This window comes from Sycon ciliatum, chromosome 1, assembly GCF_964019385.1.
Source record: "Sycon ciliatum chromosome 1, ocSycCili1.1, whole genome shotgun sequence".
In the NCBI taxonomy this organism is placed as follows: Eukaryota; Metazoa; Porifera; class Calcarea; order Leucosolenida; family Sycettidae; genus Sycon; species Sycon ciliatum.
In genome coordinates this window covers 7,165,995-7,183,779 of record NC_088643.1, presented here as the reverse complement: position 1 = coordinate 7,183,779, position 17,785 = coordinate 7,165,995, and the positions used below count along the sequence as shown (strand labels likewise).

The following is a 17,785-nucleotide window of genomic DNA, read 5'->3' as shown; positions in this document are numbered from 1 at the left end:
ACAGATCCTTGCGCTCTTATTTTCTCCCATGGTAACATTGCTGATCACAACACCCGGTAGCCAGTCGCAGATGCAACCAAATCAACCAGGTTCTCTTACTCTTTTTTTCCAATACTGAAACCAAAGGTATACCAATATTTGCATCGAATGCAGTGATGATTTCAATACTGTCCACTAGTACAACGCATTACCAGACTGGCATATAATCATGATAATATTATCCATTTCGCAATCACTGTCATTGCTTTCTTAGATCTTCAATCATCAATATCGGACCATAAACCGTCTATCATCTTCTATTATATCATCATTAGTATCCTGCTATCCTCCTCTAACGATGAGCTCGAAGAAAAGAAACAGCGGTCTAGAGGCGTAAACAATATCTGTCAACGGAAGTGTCCTTGCTGTGCTGGTGTGTTTATGCTTCGTGCATTAGTTCGGCCAAGAGCGCACGGTGGTGGCGGGTTGAGGATGTTAAATATACTAGAAAATAGTTAGGTTCGAAAGAACCACACACACACTTTGCTGCAGACAGCGGCAAGCTTTGGCCCTCGTGCTTCGAAGAGGGAGCAATCCACTGCGCTACGCTTGCGATTAACAGCAAGCTTCGACTTTTCAAAGGTACGACTCATCATTGGCTCTGGGGTAATGTTCCTGGAACAAATGCCCCATAGCCAACCGAGGGCAAGGGAGCACGCAATCTGCCTTCCTGGGCGAGAAGTGTTCCAGCACAAGAAGCAGCACGAATACATAGGTTCGAAAGAACCACACACACACTTTGCTGCAGACAGCGGCAAGCTTTGGCCCTCGTGCTTCGAAGAGGGAGCAATCCACTGCGCTACGCTTGCGATTAACAGCAAGCTTCGACTTTTCAAAGGTACGACTCATCATTGGCTCTGGGGTAATGTTCCTGGAACAAATGCCCCATAGCCAACCGAGGGCAAGGGAGCACGCAATCTGCCTTCCTGGGCGAGAAGTGTTCCAGCACAAGAAGCAGCACGAATACATGCTGACAAAGACCACTATCACCACCAGCCGGCACACAGCACTCTGTTCTTCAAACACCATCCACTCCGTCCATGTGTTTGCACTGTCCTCCTCTAGCTCTTCACGCTCAACAAATAACACGCACTGCTCATCGTTTTTTTTATGCTTCCTCTGGGTTGGCTAGCCCTTCGACTTGACAAAACAGCGATCACCACTGCACTGCTATCGTCACCTCATAGCAGTCGCTTCCACCAGTGGCTTTTCCTGTCTTTGCAAGGTGTCCAAGGATGGCTGCTGTTGTCACTACAGGCAAATCAGAAGTACTTTAGTGGCTGATGTCCAACCAGATCGTTGGAAAATCGATTTTTCCACTTCAGGGCTGCTGATCGCGACTTGGTGACTTGGCAGCACCACGGTTACCTTCATAGAAGATGGCTCTGGAGAGGAAAAGACAGACCAGAAAAAGTTTACTATTATCTTCAGCACCGATCGCAAGGAGAAAGAAATATGGTCTGCTGTAGCCTAGGTACAAAATAAATCTCACAACACGATTCGCGATTCGAATATTTCAACAACAAAAAAACTCACCTCTGGAGTAACTCCTGTTTGTGGCCCGAGATCGTTCCCTCCCGCGCCTTGAAAAAATCCTGCAGCGGCATCACAGTCCATGTCTCTCTCGGAGACTCTGCTCCTACCAGCAGGAGGTTTAGCACCGCTCGAAGCCATCGCAAACTACTTGAACTAAGCAGAAGACATTCCAAAACAAACCTGAAACACACTGTCAAAGATGCTGTCACGTTCAAAAACTAGCTCGATCGCGAGTGAGGTTGCCCCCGTGCTCGAACCCAGTATAATAAGGGGATCGGTCTATTGTACTACTAAGTACTGTAGTGACTGTGCTCTGTATGACTGTACCGTGTACGTCTGTAGAGCACATCACAAGGCGGAGGGCCTGCTGCTTGCCTGCTGAGCTCATGAGTAGGCATTTCACCCCATTTTTTGAAATCGCGTTTTTTCCAGGTTTATCATCGGTAATCGATGGTGGTGGGTATCACAAGGTCACACAGAAAATTTTATTGAAATCCACAGTGATACCACTCAGATATGAAGGGTTGAAGATAGGCAGTTGCATAAGGCGAAATCAATACAATTTGTGGCACCAACAGCATCTCCGAAGTATCATCAGTGGATATAGTCACAAAACATCAGAGTGTTTTTTTCAAGCACACATCACTCACTTACACCAACAACCCTGTATGGATCGAAACAAAACAGATCAAAGTTCAGAATAGGCAAGAATACGGCAATTGTGACCGCAATCACTATAGCAACTCCATAGCAACCCATAGCAACGCCATAGTAACCCATAGTAACAGCTTCAGTTTGCTGTGAAATGAACTGATAACGACATACTGGCAGGCTCCTGCGGGTACTAAAGCGTAAGAGCTATAAAGACATTCTTCTGGCACAAAAACAACACACAACTTCCTCGTTGTACGCCGTACACCGCAACGTGGAGGGTAAGCACGCGCGCGCGCGAATTGCTGCACAGGACATTCGTGCCCACAGTCATGCCATCTCAAGTGATTCCAAGTTGGCAAGAAGTTCCTCAGGACCTCTGTTGGTAGCTTCTTTCCATGGTGTGATATCTGCCTCCCTCTCCTTCAACTGCTCCATGCAGCAGTCATGAATTGCCTGCTGGTGAGCTTTGAAATTTTGGTGAAGCGTACCTGGCTGCGTATATCAAAGCATCCCCTCATCAGAGGGTTTCTCCAGCAGCCACTGTGCTTTTTGATTGTTCGTAAACATCAGTAGGCCTTTCAGCGCAACCGTGTCAAAACTTGGCTTTCAGTACGCTTTGAGAATTCGCCCAGGTAGGACGACGCATCGTCGTTCTCCTCCGCCTAAAGCGCATACTTCTCAGTGCCTACGTACATAATGTCTCCTTGCGCAGCGATGCGCAAGCCCTGGTAAACAAGAACTCTACTGTTTCCGAATGGAAAGACGACGCTGAAGACGATAGGCAGCGTTTCAAACGCGAGCAAACAACAGTTCTTTGTGAAAAACTCTTTGCTGGTAGTGTACGTGATCTACAACTCGCAAAAATGTACGCACTATGACGTATGCGGGATCTACTGAAAGCTGAACGTCAGAGCAACACGATGCGCCCAACTATCAGCCCGTACAACGAAGCATAGCGCGTACCTGTACAGTTTTGCGCATGCACTTGACTGGTGCCACGCAAGTACGCACTCTCACCTTAGCAAATTTTGACAGGTCCTGTCACGTGACTGAAGTGCCTATCATGAGGGCTTGCTGCTTTCCGCGCCTTTTACGTAGATAGAGAATAGAGTACAGTCATGTACATGGTGGGTTTATGGTTGTAGTCAGGAGCACTACGCGTCCTCGCCTTGTAACATGCTGTCAAAATCGAAAAAAGTCATGTACATGTACGTCCGTCCGTAAATATCGAACTTTTTTCACCAAACGAATTATTTTAGTTTAGACCCAACCCCTCCCTCCCCCTCAGAACGTAAAACATGTTGACATACATGCATATACAACAGCCATGTACATGAATCAATGTTTTCTGAAACGAAATTGGTCAACCCCCTCCCACCCCATAACGAAATTATTTCGTTTTGTGAAAAAAGTTCGATATTTATGGACGACCCCACTTGGTTATTGAATACTGGTCTTTGTTCGCTTGGACTGCACTGCAGATACATAATTGCGCATCAGAGCTTCAAGCTGACGACCCCAGTGATTGTTATGCGTCCAAGTCACTACTCCCTCCCCCCCCCCCCCCCCCTCCCTGGTAGTACCAAGCAGAGAGTACTAAACAGAGAAATTCGTTTTCAGTCCCGGTGACAAGAAAGCCCCTCAATCATGAGGCTCTTGACCTTTAACCCAGCCTTTCAAGGTAAATACATGTAAAAAGAGCCTACACAAACGTCGCAACTGTTCGTCCTTCTGTTTGTGTATTCCGCCTTTGGAAATCGAGCCCTCTACTGAAGCGGATGAACTCACATGGTTACAAGCCTGAGCCTATTAAATAATAATAATTTATGTCAACCAATCAAAGCACCCTCTTCAGAGACAAACTGCTCCTGGAAACTGTGACAACAGACTCGTGACGCAGCCCGGCCTTCTGACCCGTCTTCCCTACGGCTCAGAAAGTAGTCCATTGCGGCAACACCGTTCACGGTTGCCAGGCCATCAAGGTGACTAAATGCTGATCCCCATTGAGTGAGTCACTGACACACACTGGACAGAGAAATCACGGACGGCGTTTTGGCGTGAGAACCGATGTAGCGTGTGTCCTGTGTGCCAGAGTTTGGATGGGAAGTTCCTCGGATTTTCAAGAAAACCCACAGCGAGCGGTGGCCACGCTCTTTGGATCAGCCCAAGTGACATCGCAGACAAACACCATTGCATCATCATGATCATGGCTCCATGCATAGTCGAGTCACATCATGTACACTCAGATCAGAGACTACAACATAGTTACACCATCACCCCTAGTGCACACGTGAAATACCTCGGTATAGTTCTTGACGAACATCTCTCCTTTGGAGTTCACATTGCAGAATTAGAACGTAAAATAGGCTGTAAGTTAGGAATGTTTAGAAAGGTCCGAGACCATTAATTTTAACGATCGATGCTAAGAGGGCTTTCTACATCTGTTCCATTCAGTCCATACTTGAGTATGGGTCTAATTCCTTTGCTCACTGCCTTTCTGCCTCCCTCCATGACCGTGTTGTCCGACTTAGCAATAGAGCGCTGCGTATTGTATTTTGCATGCCCCGCCTATCTGATGTCTCCCTTGTTCTTGCCCGCTACCATATCATTCCCTTGTCTGTCGGGTACCAATTCAAGCTGTACGTTCTAACGTACCGCGCGCTTCATGATCTGGCTAGTGTCTTTGTTGCTAACTGTTTCTGTCTCCGCTCTAATTCTACCTGCACTAGTTCTCGCACCCGCTCTCAAGTGTCCTCTTCCCTTGCTCTTCCGACAGCCAAACGTCGCTATGGACGGTTTATTTTCTGTCACTTTCCTTGGCTCTGACCGCTGGAATGCCCTCCCAGCGGAGGTCCGCTCAAGTTCTTCCCTGCATACCTTCCGTAATTCTGTTCTTCATTTTTCAGGGTACCCTGTCAAAAGGCCTTAGGCCTGAGGGGATTGCCCTATCAAACATTTAATAATAATAATAATAATAATAATAATCACTTGAAAACACCGCCATTCCGGCAACAGGCTCTCAGCTGCACTAAATAAATAACTTTGCCAATATTTCGCCCATTGGGCATCATCAGGGCATTGAGGAAGGGGAGGCCAAATTACGAAATATAAAGACGAATAATGCAGGCAGATGAATGAACTAACACATCATGGTGACACAATTGGCAAGGCCAGCAAACTAAACAATCATCACTTGTAAGGTGACCTAAACAAAAACGAAAGATGAGAAAACTCACACATACACACAGACACAATTTGGCAAGAAAACTAACACTAACACTAACACTAAAGTTTACAATCATCACCTGTAAGGTGACCTAAACAGAAGAAAGAAGACTAGTAAGACTATCACAGCACGTACAAGAACACTTTCAAGTGTGGGAATGCTAAAGGCGATCTATGTATATGACAGCGGTGTATGTGCAAAGTATGTGTATGTGCTGTGTCAGGTGGTAAAGTCCAGTGGTAGTTCGAGGAGATGGGTGTCGATTCCAGTGACGATCCGGTGACATCCAATCAGTCAATTAGGCGCCAGCCGTCATCGCAATTGACTGCTGGTTTGCGCTTCCTTATCTCGATAGCTTCAAGCAGTTTCCTTGATGGTAGCGAAGCCTCCCTGCCGAGAATCTTTGCCTGGTGGAAGGGCAGAAAGTTGGAAGACTTTAAAGATTCTCGATGCTGGGTACGATAGTGGAAGCCCCAGGGAGCCTTCGCCACCATCGCCCTTGCCTCTCGGTAGTGCTCAGCGAATCGGTCCCTCACCGGCCGCTCGGTCTCACCAACGTACAATTCCGCACACAACGTGCAAGACATACAATAGACAACACCTTTGACTAAACACTGACTATCCACCATACTCGCATCACATGCACGACACTCCATTGGTCGACCTCTCCCTCTCTTCACCTCCGATCGCTGCTTCTCACGGGGACACACACGTACAGCACTCGACGATCGGACCAACATATCCTTCAAAGAAGGACCAGACACAAAGACAACACGAACATGCGGACTGAACTTTCGAACACGTCGTGAGACACGAGCGGCAAGTGAGTCGTTGATGAAGGGCAGTTTGATGACTGACTTGAATTGGTTGTGTCTGCGCTTGCTGTCACGCTGCTGTTGTTGAGACGGGTGTGTATCTTGTCTCTTCCCCTTGGCTGCTCGTCGTGCTGCGTTTATCTCGGTGCGTGGATAGTCATTTCTCTCGAGCAACTCTTCAATTATGGACATGCTCCTGTCTTCCGCTTCCGGTGTTGACGAGTTACGGATAGCTCGAGAGAATTGGTTCGTTGCAACAGCTCTTTTACACGACCAGGGGAGACATGATTCATAGGACAGGTGGACACCACTGTGGGAAGGCTTAACATAGAGCTCCCACTCTATGCTGTTTCCACGCACAGACAGCGCTAGATCCAGGAAGTTCACTGACTGAGTTTCGTTGACCGAGTGTTCCATTGTGAATTTGATAGTAGTGTGCTGTCCGTTGAAGTGATCTAGAAGTGCTGTTAAACCTTTCCAGCCATGTCTCCACAGTAGTATGCAGTCGTCGATATATCGCTTGTAGAGATCTGGCTTCACTGTAGCTGTCGAGAGGGCCTTCTGTTCAAGCGCATCCATGAAGAGGATGGCCAGCGGAGGTGCCAGATGGTTCCCCATCGCAATTCCACGCTTCTGACGGTACTGTTTACTATTGAACTCGAAGTAGTTGTTTGACAGAACATACTGCAACATCAGCTGTACATCCGCAACCGTCAATCCAAGCATGTCGACATCATCTTTATGCTGCTCTAGCTTGGTAATAGCGGCCGAAATGCTCTCATCTATAGGAATGTTCGAATAGAGGCCCACTACATCGAATGAGGCGATGATGCAGCCATCCGGGACCTGGCGATGCCTCTTGATGTCTTCAATGCAGGCTTCGGTGCTATCTAGATGAGCAGGTACGAACATAAGGAGCTGATTCAGTATCCTTTCAACAATCAACGAAAGGTTACTTGTAGGACTGTCGCAAGAACTGACCACGGGACGCAATGGCAATCCTGCCTTATGGTCTTTGGGGAGACCGTAAAACCTTGGCATCCGCGAGTGCCTCGGTTTAATTGCCTTCTCCAGTTTCTCCGGGAGCTTGTTCTTCAGATGAGTGTCGACAAAACGTCTTGTCTCCTCATCCAGTTTGTCCACCGTCATGGCCACCTTCTCATAGTCAGCTTCTTGGTCCAGCATGGCTTCGGCTTTCTCATCATATTGTGTACTGGGCAACAAGACGAATCCCTTTCCCTTGTCTGACGGCTTTATGACAACACTATGTTTTCCCCTGAGCTGTTGAATCTCATCTTTCTCTTCTTGGGACAGCGGTACGAACGTTGATTGTTTGCGGTTCCTCTTAGCTTCTTCATCATAGAGCGACATAATGTCATCCTTCATGCGCCGTAGCTTGCGTTCATCTTCCTATAATAATAATAATAATAATAATAATACACACCGACTGCACTGGTATCCCTTTGATGTGCAATCAATGCCAATCATTGATTTACACTGCTTGTTCTTTCACTGTATCCTTTGTGCAGCATCTATCTTTTTCCGAACTCACTTTGCACATTTTCTCTTTTTCCCAACTCCAATGTTCAGTGTACATACACAAATAGGAGATCCCCCGATAGGCGTCAGCCTTTGGGTAATCCTGAAATAAAGATTATTATTATTAACCATGTTCATGCGAAATAAACTGTTTTTGTAGGAGCCAACAACACTAGTACATCATAATGCACTCGTACTCAACAGTTAGCAACCTACCAAGAATTATGTTGGTCGCCATGCTTGCACACAGCTGAGCCTTTGCCAAATCCATCAATAAAGAAACTACCAGCACATCAGCAGCAGTAGCAGCTAGCTTAATTACACCACACCTTGTAGCTTGAATTCTTTGCTCTCCTTGCATTCATTATCATCATTGCTTTGTGCGTTCAATAAAACACCTTTACTTTAGCAGCTAGCTTTCCACTTGTTCTATGACGCGAAGCTCGACTCGAGTGATTTTCGTCCACTTCCACCAAGTTCCAGTTCCACTTCTCAAAAAGCAAACAGCAGCAGCTGCTATTGACTTTTGTACTGTACTGTCGAGTGTCGACTGACTCTGTGCTAGTGCCAGTACAAGGCAGTAGTGTGAGCCTCGGCCATGCCCCATACCGGCCGGTATCATGATGCCATGGCAGGACCTGAGCGGTCGGAAGGAAGCTGGTATGGAGCTCGCGAGGCCGAGGATGGCAGGAGTCGGAACTAAATAAAACGGAAGCCGTCCAGGACCACTCCATCCACTTCCGACTTTGGCAGCCTGATGTCGATGATGCTTGCGCTGCACGGGTCGGTGGCCAGGTATGACAGGAGCTGGTTGTGCTGCTGCAGCTTGGAGCTCACACGAGTCACAGACTCAGTCCCAACTCAGAACACGGTCGGTAGACACGACTGCTTCAAGCCTTCATGCTTCAGCATGATCTGACAGATCTCTAGCTCTATCGAGTATCGTGCATGCTAGCTATGCGTGCACGTAACTAAGTTAGTTACTTTGTTGAATGCTGCAGTGCTGTGGTAGTGCAGAGTAGTTTCTTTGGACCAAACAGGCTAACTCCAAACTGACCAAATGCAAAGCCACCGAAAGTTTGGTAGGGTTGCATTGCAGGGCGCGTAAGAGTGCTCCTTCCTCTTTTGGCTGCTCGCACAAGTCGTGTCGGCCGTGTAGAGTTACAGTATCAGATGAAGTCCTAGAGCCATGTCTTCTTCTACCTCCATCAAGAGCAAAGTGGGAGATGCTTTTAACGGTGGTACGTTCGAGCAATCATCGTACGCAATGAATCCAACTGGTGAGCTTTTACCAATTATTTTACCCATTCGTATTGACTGAGGATGAGAATCGTTATGCCCCACTTCATGGCTTAGCAGAAAGTAACCTGGAAAACGTGGCACTCTATTTCAGATTCAGAAACTGTACTTTAGCATTTCTTATCAACGCCTCAATTTCCCAAAGTGACAGGAGATGAATTTATGTTTGTCAAACGAGAGGTCGTGTGCGTGAAGTCTCAGAAAGCAATGATGGCCTATAATGCGTTGAGCATGGCAGGCAGACAGCAGATCGGTGTGTTTCAGTACAGAGTCAGTGTGTATAAATGTCAGCGTACTGGGAGAGTCAGTGCCATGGCGTTATTAGTTTTGTGTTTCGTTGTACATTGTACTGGCAATAGCAACCTACTGATTCTACTGCCTTCACACTCACAGTCTTCACTCTCTAGTCTTTTATTCATAGTTGTCAGTGTACACCTGGTGTAAGCCAAGGCTAAAACCAGTAAGGGTCGACCGGTCACCTGACCTACCGTTCTGGCCAGAGAAATTCTTCCTCACGAATAATACAGTGCTGCTCGATGAAATCCAGTCGCGTCACACAAGTACGCGCCGGGCGCCCTTGACCTAGTACAGGCGAACGCTGGGCTGCGAAATGGTGCAAGGTGTAAACTGGGAGTGCCACGCCTGGATTTCATTGAGCTGGACGGCAGTAGCGCCGCGTTCGTGTGCACAGAACGCAAGGGCGGCGAATAGCCCAGCGCTATTTTATTCGTGGGGTTGGATTTCTCTGGCCAGTATCGTACCACCAGTGTCACTTCCCAGGTGGGTTTTCGGCGGCGGGGGGGGGGGGGGTTGGTAGATCAAGGCTGTCAAGTACAGTACGATGTACAGCAACGCGGTGTGCTGAATTGTGCACATCTTCATTCTGCAATGGCACGTATTGTGTGCAGCATGTGCATGCACCGGTTCAACACCGACCGTACTGCATTGTATACGCCGACGTTGCTTCACAGGCAGAAATTCGACGGGGGGTGGAAATTGGAGGGGGGGGGGGGGGCGGATCAACAGTACTTTACGGTACACCCACGGGGTCGTCTTGGCGGTTGTATACAGTCAGAGAAATAACGCATATCGACAGCACTAACGTGTGTGTGGGTGTGTATATGTGGGTGTGTATATGTGGGTGTGGGTGTGTTTGTGTGCGTACATGGTGTGGGTGGGTGGGTGTTTGTACAGTTGTGGCCAAAGAAATCTGCCCTGCGAGTCAAAAGTAGCGCCACCTTTCTACATGTGTTTCAATTACATCATACGCTGTCAAACACCCATCCGAGGGCCGTAGGGTTCGTCTGAGCCTTGACGCTGCTTTTAGCTCACGGGTCGGATCTCGTTGGCCCCACTTGAATGTGTGTGTGGTGTGGTGTGTGTGTGTGTGTGTGTGTGTGTGTGTGTGTGTGTGTGTGTGTGTGTGTGTGTGTGTGTGTGTGTGTGTGTGTGTGTGTGTGTGTGTGTGTGTGTGTGTGTGTAGGGAGGAGGGGGATGGGTATGCGCTTGTCCCTATTTCTATTGTTTATTTGTTTTGTTTTTTGCAGAGCTTCAGAATGGATCGGGGGAGATCCCTAGTGGCAATGATAGCAGCACTGTGGAGGTTAGGACAAGCTGTTGACTGTCGTGGCTACTGGCAGTGGACAGATCGAGTGCACGCAGTATGGGGAGACACACATACCTGCCATGCCAGTGTGGACTGAAATTCACAGTTCACACTGTACAGAAAACGAGCATACACACACACACACACACACACACACACACACACACACTGTGCTCTCTCTCTCTCTTTCTATACAAACACACACATCACACAAATGTGTGTGCTCTCTCTCTCTCTCTCTCCCTCCCTCCCTCCCTCCCTCCCTCTCTCTCTCTCTCTCTCTCTCTCTCTCTCTCTCTCTCTCTCTCTCTCTCTCTCTCTCTCTCTCTCTCTCTCTCTCTCTCTCTCTCTCCCCTCTCTCTCTCTCCTCACACACACACACACACACGCACACACACACACCTTGGTCCTTGGTAACACTGCCATCAAATGGTCACGTGTCCCCTGTGCAGGGGTCGACAGCACTGAGTTCAGCATTGGACCCAGAAACGCCGCTCTACTTCCTGGACAGGAAATTAGCACAGCTATGCAGGTCGAAACCACGGGATGACTTGCAGCAGCGACCGCAGCCGAGACAATGCGCTCTGCAGCAGGGCAGGGCAACCCGCTGTTTCCGGACCGAGTCTGCCGATGCCACAGCCGAGACCGACGCCACTTCAGCAGCCGAGTTGGAGAGACACTTATGCGAAGCTAGCCCGCCAGCACTCAAGAACCATCTCCCGCACGCATTACATAGTCGGCTGCCAGACTGCTCAGATATGGGCTTCCTCCTCTCGGCCAGGCACTTGTGGCGATTCTTGTATTTCTGGTGGGCGAAAGTACGCTGGCAAACATCGCAGAGCACAGAAGTGTCACGCTGAGCCGATCGCGGTACTGGTTGAGCGGAATACGCACTGCGCCATTTCCCACGCTCCTGGGCGAGGTCGTACCATTCCGTGTGGTCGATGTTCACTGCGGAGAGGTCAGCTCTGACAGAGTCTCGCCACCGTTTCCGAGGACCGCAAGCTGGCCTCGGCGGAAGGAGCGCACCAAACAGGAGCTGGCGCGGAGTTCTATCGCCGTCCATCCTAGCTAGATGGCCTAGCCACTCCAGACGGCGGCGAAGAACACGTGTGGTAATATCCACTGGATCTCGACGATTCCAGGCCTCCAGAATGGTCTTCCTGTTGATGTGGAAGTCCCAGGTGTCTCTTCTACCGAGGGCTAAGATTGCGGAAATGCAGCGAAGATGGAAGGCGGACAGCGCCGCAAGCTCGCTTTTCAGTGGTACCCAACACTCCGCTCCGTAAAGGAGAAGAGAAGCCACACATGCATCATACACCATTCGCTTCGTTGCCAGTGAAAGATCGCCATCATCAAAGACAGATCGACGCAATGCTCCGAATGCCCTACACACACACACACACACACACACACACACACACACACACACACACACACACACACACACACACACACACACACACACACACACACACCACACACACATAGCGGACAAACTGACTTACTGCCGCTGTTTTGTTCACACTTAGACACAGTGACATCAACGCACGTCTTGTTCGATCAGTCAGTTTGAACCATCACATCAACAGTCGGATTCATGGATTCTTCTCCACATACAGTGCAGAAGTTGTACGCGAAGATCTTTGCAGATCAGGGACAGTCTCGAGTGCGACTTTCTGCGACAAACAGCCAAACACTGCGAAAAAATAATGTTTTACCGAACTGGGCCACTGACTCTGAGGAACCCGGGAGACCCAGTTTTGTAGCTGTTACGATACGGATCATAATTATCACGTGTCCTGTCACTCCTGTGTCATGTGTGTGAGACAGGGGTGTTTCAATGCTTGCTCGTTTGTATTTTTCGTCCTTTGTTAACTTTTTTGCTCTCAATTGTGTGAGTACATGTATGTGTCTGTTTGGCTGTCTCTGCATTTGTGTCTGTTTGCAGTTGACATCGATAAGCCGTGTAGCTAGCGATCCGAACGGCGATGAGACACAGCTGATTGCGTACGAGGAGAAGGTATGTGTGTGTGTGTGTGTGCACGCGTGTGTGTGTGTGTGTGCGCGCGCGCGCGCGCCCGCGTGTGTGTGTGTGTGTGTGTTTTTGTGTCACTTCTATTTGCTGGATCTGCCTGAGTGCCAATCTGCAATTCTTTCTCCCGTTGTTATTGTTGTTGCCACCACCGCCTCCGCCGCCAACAATGTTGCTGCTGCTGTTGTTGTTGTTGTTGTTGTTGTTGTTGTTGTTGTTGTTGTTGTTGTTGTTGTTGTTGTTGTTGTTGAATTTTTTATTCTCACGATGGCACCATCGCCAATAAGAGATTGTTGTTGTTGTTGTGGCTGCCGTTGCCGTTGCCGTCATCTTTAGATTGAAGATGGAACGGCGAAGAGTGGATTTGGCATGGCATCATATAACATGATCAACTCGATCATCGGTGCAGGAATTATTGGTGAGCACGGAAGAAGACGTTGCTGTGCATTCTTCGTGGCAACCAGCTTTTTTTTTCATTCTACCAGTACTTTAACTCACACACTGTAAATGTTTTAGAGTTACGTTGTGGACTAGAAACAGTCATGGTGAATCTTTTGCAGCGATAGAATATTGCGAGTGGATTTTGCTGTGCTCCTAAGATTTGCGCGCATGTGTGATGCTGTAGATACAAGGTCTATCCTCTTTTCGTTATCCCGTTGACGGTCTATACCATAACAGATGCACTGGTGCTTCTAGATTCCACATAGGACTAGGAACTGACGCTCTTTTTTCCGCGGCGTTCCCTTTCCCAACAGGTCTGCCGTTCGCCATATCCCAAGCTGGGTTTATCCTGGGCACCTTCTTGCTCTTCTTCATGGCACTGGTTACCGACTACTCACTACGGCTGCTGGTGGAAACTGGCTTACTGATCGGCGTCACCAGCTACCAGGTACATGACTTCTGTACTAGTACCGTAAAGTACCATTGATCCGCCCCCGCTCTAATTCCCGCCCCCTGTCGAAATTCTGCCTGTCAAGCGACATCGGCGTGTTGAACCGATGCATGTACTGCTGTACACGATAGGTGCGATTGCAGGATGAACATGTGCACAATCCAGCATCCCAGGTCTGATCTTCTGCTTTGTTGCACATCGTACTGCACTTGAACGACTTGATCTAATTCCCGCCCCCTGCCGAAAAACCAGGTGGGAAGGGACACGGCGTGGGGGGCGGATCAACGGTACTTTACGGTATGTGTGGCATACATGGGCGCACGTTTTTGCTGTATATAAGTATGGGTGTGTCCGACTGATGGCCGAGGTGGTGTCCTTGATTTGTGATCACTTTAAAAAGTGGCAGGGTGCACTGACGCCAAATAAGTGACAGGGTGCAGAGTGAAGTGCGCTCAATAGCTGGCAAAACCGGCCCCTCCTACAGTGCATTTCAAAACTATAGACGCGTAGGGTTTTTGAAATATTTCAAATTTGGCTGGAACTTTTTGAGAATAGTTTTCGGAATATTGCTCAGGATCGCTCCACAATTACTCTCATATAGTTTCTAAAGGATTGGATAACAGACGCCCAATTTGGAAAAATTTATGCACAAAGTGATCACAGATTTTATGTGGTATAGATGCTGGCATAACGGTTTTTGCCTAGGTACGCGTCTATAGTTTTGAAATGGACTGTAAGAACTATCTAACTAGAAATACAGTAAAACCTGTAACTGAAGACCACCGTGACTAGCGACCAGCCTGGTACTACAGACCACTTCGCCAGGCACGGACGGTCTCACATTCATATAATGGTTGTGCGGTGCAAACCTCTAACCAAGGACCACCTGCCACTAAAGACCGCTCTCTCTGGCCCCAAGGGGTGGTCGTTAGTCACAGGTTTTGCTGTACTTGTTGATTGGTTGAAAAGCAAATCATTTTGTTTTGCCGAATGCGCACAGTACAGTGGTTGCCAAGGGTAACTACAATGTTGTACTAGTACACTTCCTGGTGGTGGATCTGACCTCTTGAATACTGCAGAGCCGCGCTGACTGCACGCTAGCCCCGTGCTTGTAGTACTACTACTACAGTCCATTTCAAAACTATAGACGCGTAGGGTTTTTGAAATATTTCAAATTTGGCTGGACCTTTTTGAGAATAGTTTTCGGAATATTGCTCAGGATCGCTCCACAATTACTCTCATATAGTTTCTAAACGATTGGATAACAGACGGCTAATTTGGAAAAATTTATGCACAAAGTGATCACAGATTTTATGTGGTATAGATGCTGGCATAACGGTTTTTGCCTAGGTACGCGTCTATAGTTTTGAAATGGACTGTAGGGCCGCGTAGCCCTGGTGCTGTCACAGAGTAGTTTCACATCTTGGTCACGTGACCGTAGTTTGTGTAGAAATCGACCATAGCACGTCGTGTACAGTGGAATCAACATGGCCGGCATCACGTGACCCGCAGGCGCAGAGGTTGACTGGAGTTGGAACTCACAGGACTGTCGCGTGTGGTCATGTGACATAATTTTATTTGAACCCACTCTATATTCATGAGGCCGAACTCCGCATGCCATTTCTGTGGTGCAAGAAGTACTCGCATGTAATAATACTACTGCTCTCCATTGCTTGTGTGCTGTGCTTCAGGGGACCATGGACAAAATGTTCGGCAAGGCTGGATTTTTCTATTTATCTGCATGCCAGTTTTTCTACCCTTTTTTCGGTAGGTCATGTTGCCTATGCCGCGCTTACAACTTCACTTTCCACGCCTGTTTCCGTTTGTTTTGATGTAGGTGTTTGAAATGTGATGATAAAAGAAATCCTTTAAAAGATGTGATAACTGCCTCCATATGCAATTGTAGATTGAAGAACGTCGATTGTTCTTCATTTGACTTCCTCAAACTAGTGAATGTTAGTAGTCATTTGTTATGACATCCACTCCTGGTGAGGTGTGTTGCTTCCGTTGTGCGCACTCCAGAGAACCCTAGCATGCAGGGGGATAACACAGATGGACACGTGGAACGTGAACCGATGTGAGTCTCGTTTCCACGGGTGCCCTTCCCGGTCACTCTGGCCTTCGGGCAGGGTCGATTTATATCAATCACTGGTCTGGAACCTGTTTGGGGTGGGCAATCGCATGTCGCGTAGACCAGGGATCACGTGGAACTTCCGAATCCTACGCACTGCAGTGTTCAGTGGAGGTGTCACCTCCCTGGATGCTACCATTCTCAGATGTTGCATGTACGCGTGCCATTTGTGAAAAGGTGTTATCTTGTGAATTATGTCTATATTATGTGACTGCTTGTTCTTGTGTGTGTTATGTATGTTTTGTGTGTACAGCTATGATCGGCTACACCATCATTATCGGTGATACCATCCCAAAGGTCTTGGAGCAAGCTGGTGCAGGTAGGCAATTGATTCCATCTCTTTTAAGACTTGTTAAAGAGCACTCGAAGTTGAAGTTGAGCATTTACTTTCCCAAGGCTGTACTCACACTACTTGAAAAGTTGAAAGTTGACGCAAATGTCGCGTTCTAAACTGGACAAAAGTACTTGAAAAAAGCCTTTCCAAGCACACTGCACTCCAGTGACGACTTGAAACATTTTTGTCAGCAAATTACCATGGAGAAACATGATTGTCATATGGTAGTTTTGCAAATCCCGAGGCACGTACGTTCCTTCAATTTTTTGGCGCTCGATCAACAACTCTCTTTTTCATGGTCCTGCTTTTTTTCATTTTGATACCTGCTCCACAGCTCGATGGGCTTCTTCTCCAAGTCGTCAGAAAACACTACGCGAGGCATTTTGTCGGTACAAAAGAAATGCGACAGAAACGGCAATCAAAACAACGGGAAGCTACTGAAGAAAGAAGACGGAAAATACTCGGAAAAAAAACACCACAGAAATGACAAACAAAAAAGGAAACTACAAGTATATGTACAAGAGCAGTACGACCACGAGGAAACAAAGCATGAAAAATATTCTGGAGCCTTTCACCGTACAATAGGACTCCGGCCTCCCGACTTCGCACAGCTTTCCAAACGGCCTGAAAGCAAAAAAAACCTCGTCGAAGAGGGTTCCGTTTCCGCTGAAACCTTTCAAGCGGCTTTCAAGGGCCTTTTTCATCTTCACAACCGTCACCGTGGCAACATTCACACGTAAGTCACATGCGGTTTTTCAAGTAGTGTGAGGACAGCCTATTTCTTCTTGTAATGGCCAACATACTTTAATACTTTAATTAAAAGTAAAAAAAAAAACAATAAGTACAGCTTTTGGTGCTTTCCTATTGTGCGAACCTGTCCCATGCGATAGGAGCCTGGCTTGATAGTGAACATTGTCGATGTTTGAGCAGTCCTTCTCTTCTTGTTAGTGGAAGAGACGCCTGGTCTGTCGCGTGATTTTTGTAACTGACTCTTCTAGGATGGCGGCTGCTGATGTGCTTTGTATTCACTCCAATGCATGCATCGCTCCTTGCTACCAGAATGCATGGTGTACGGTCAACTTCGCTTATAACGACACTCGGCGGGGCATCAGAAAAGTGTCCTTATTCGCAAAGTGTCGTTATACCCGAAGTCTCATTATAATGTATTACAGTTGGATGGGCCATGGGACTTTTCTCGGGGCATGGAAATTCTGTCGTTATTTGCGAATTGTCGTTATATCCGCAGTCGTTATTCGCGAAGTTGACTATGTATGGGCCTGTGGAGGAATACACACCATCTTTCTCATGCGTCTCCTTTTTGTCTCTGTTTGTCATCTTCTTTTTGCTCCAGGCGGCGTTCTTATTAATGAAATGTTCATCAAGTTTGTTGTGACAGTTCTTGTTATGTGGCCGCTATCTTTATACCGCGATATTGCCAAGCTCGGAAAGGTACGACAGTATGGTTTGTACTTATCGAGCAACCTGTGTTTGGTGACCGCCCGGCCAATGGTGCATAGGATACCGGTCCTTGTAGGCAGGTGACCTTTCAAAACAGGTTCAAGTGTACTAGTATGTAGAAACATGGTCGCATAAGATAGGACTGGGGGTCTTTGAACACAGGTTCAATTGTATGTAGAAACATGGTCTCATAAGATGGGCGGTCTTTCAACACAGGTTCA

The 17,785-nt window shown here is 47.7% G+C and overlaps 2 protein-coding genes and 1 long non-coding RNA gene across 3 annotated transcripts in view; 1 reads left to right on the top strand and 2 right to left on the bottom strand.

The window, feature by feature from the left end:
* Positions 1 to 44: 44 nt before the first annotated feature.
* On the bottom strand, positions 45 to 1,856 carry LOC135811729 (uncharacterized). The gene is made up of 2 exons (XR_010552687.1): positions 1,576 to 1,856; positions 45 to 1,424 (listed from the first exon to the last, which is right to left on the bottom strand). It is a non-coding gene; the product is annotated as an uncharacterized LOC135811729 (long non-coding RNA).
* A 3,889-nt stretch (positions 1,857 to 5,745) lies between these two features.
* Positions 5,746 to 7,641, bottom strand: LOC135806471 (uncharacterized). Its single transcript, XM_065320695.1, has one exon. The coding sequence runs from the start codon at positions 7,639 to 7,641 to the stop codon at positions 5,746 to 5,748; it is 1,896 nt and encodes a 631-aa protein (XP_065176767.1).
* A 965-nt stretch (positions 7,642 to 8,606) lies between these two features.
* The window catches only part of LOC135811720 (putative sodium-coupled neutral amino acid transporter 11), a 25,696-nt gene continuing 16,517 nt past the window's right edge, over positions 8,607 to 17,785 (top strand). Inside the window, exons 1-8 of the mRNA XM_065324961.1 lie at positions 8,607 to 9,089; positions 10,656 to 10,711; positions 12,666 to 12,737; positions 13,086 to 13,167; positions 13,505 to 13,638; positions 15,333 to 15,408; positions 16,026 to 16,091; positions 17,458 to 17,555. Coding sequence (XP_065181033.1) covers positions 8,999 to 9,089; positions 10,656 to 10,711; positions 12,666 to 12,737; positions 13,086 to 13,167; positions 13,505 to 13,638; positions 15,333 to 15,408; positions 16,026 to 16,091; positions 17,458 to 17,555 — 675 coding nt within the window. The 5' untranslated portion in view covers positions 8,607 to 8,998. The remainder of the gene's footprint in view (positions 9,090 to 10,655; positions 10,712 to 12,665; positions 12,738 to 13,085; positions 13,168 to 13,504; positions 13,639 to 15,332; positions 15,409 to 16,025; positions 16,092 to 17,457; positions 17,556 to 17,785) is intronic.

Excerpts from the sequence above, each read along its gene's own strand:
- LOC135806471 (XM_065320695.1), bottom strand. The coding sequence starts at position 7,641 with ATGTCGCTCTATGATGAAGAAGCTAAGAGGAACCGCAAACAATCAACG.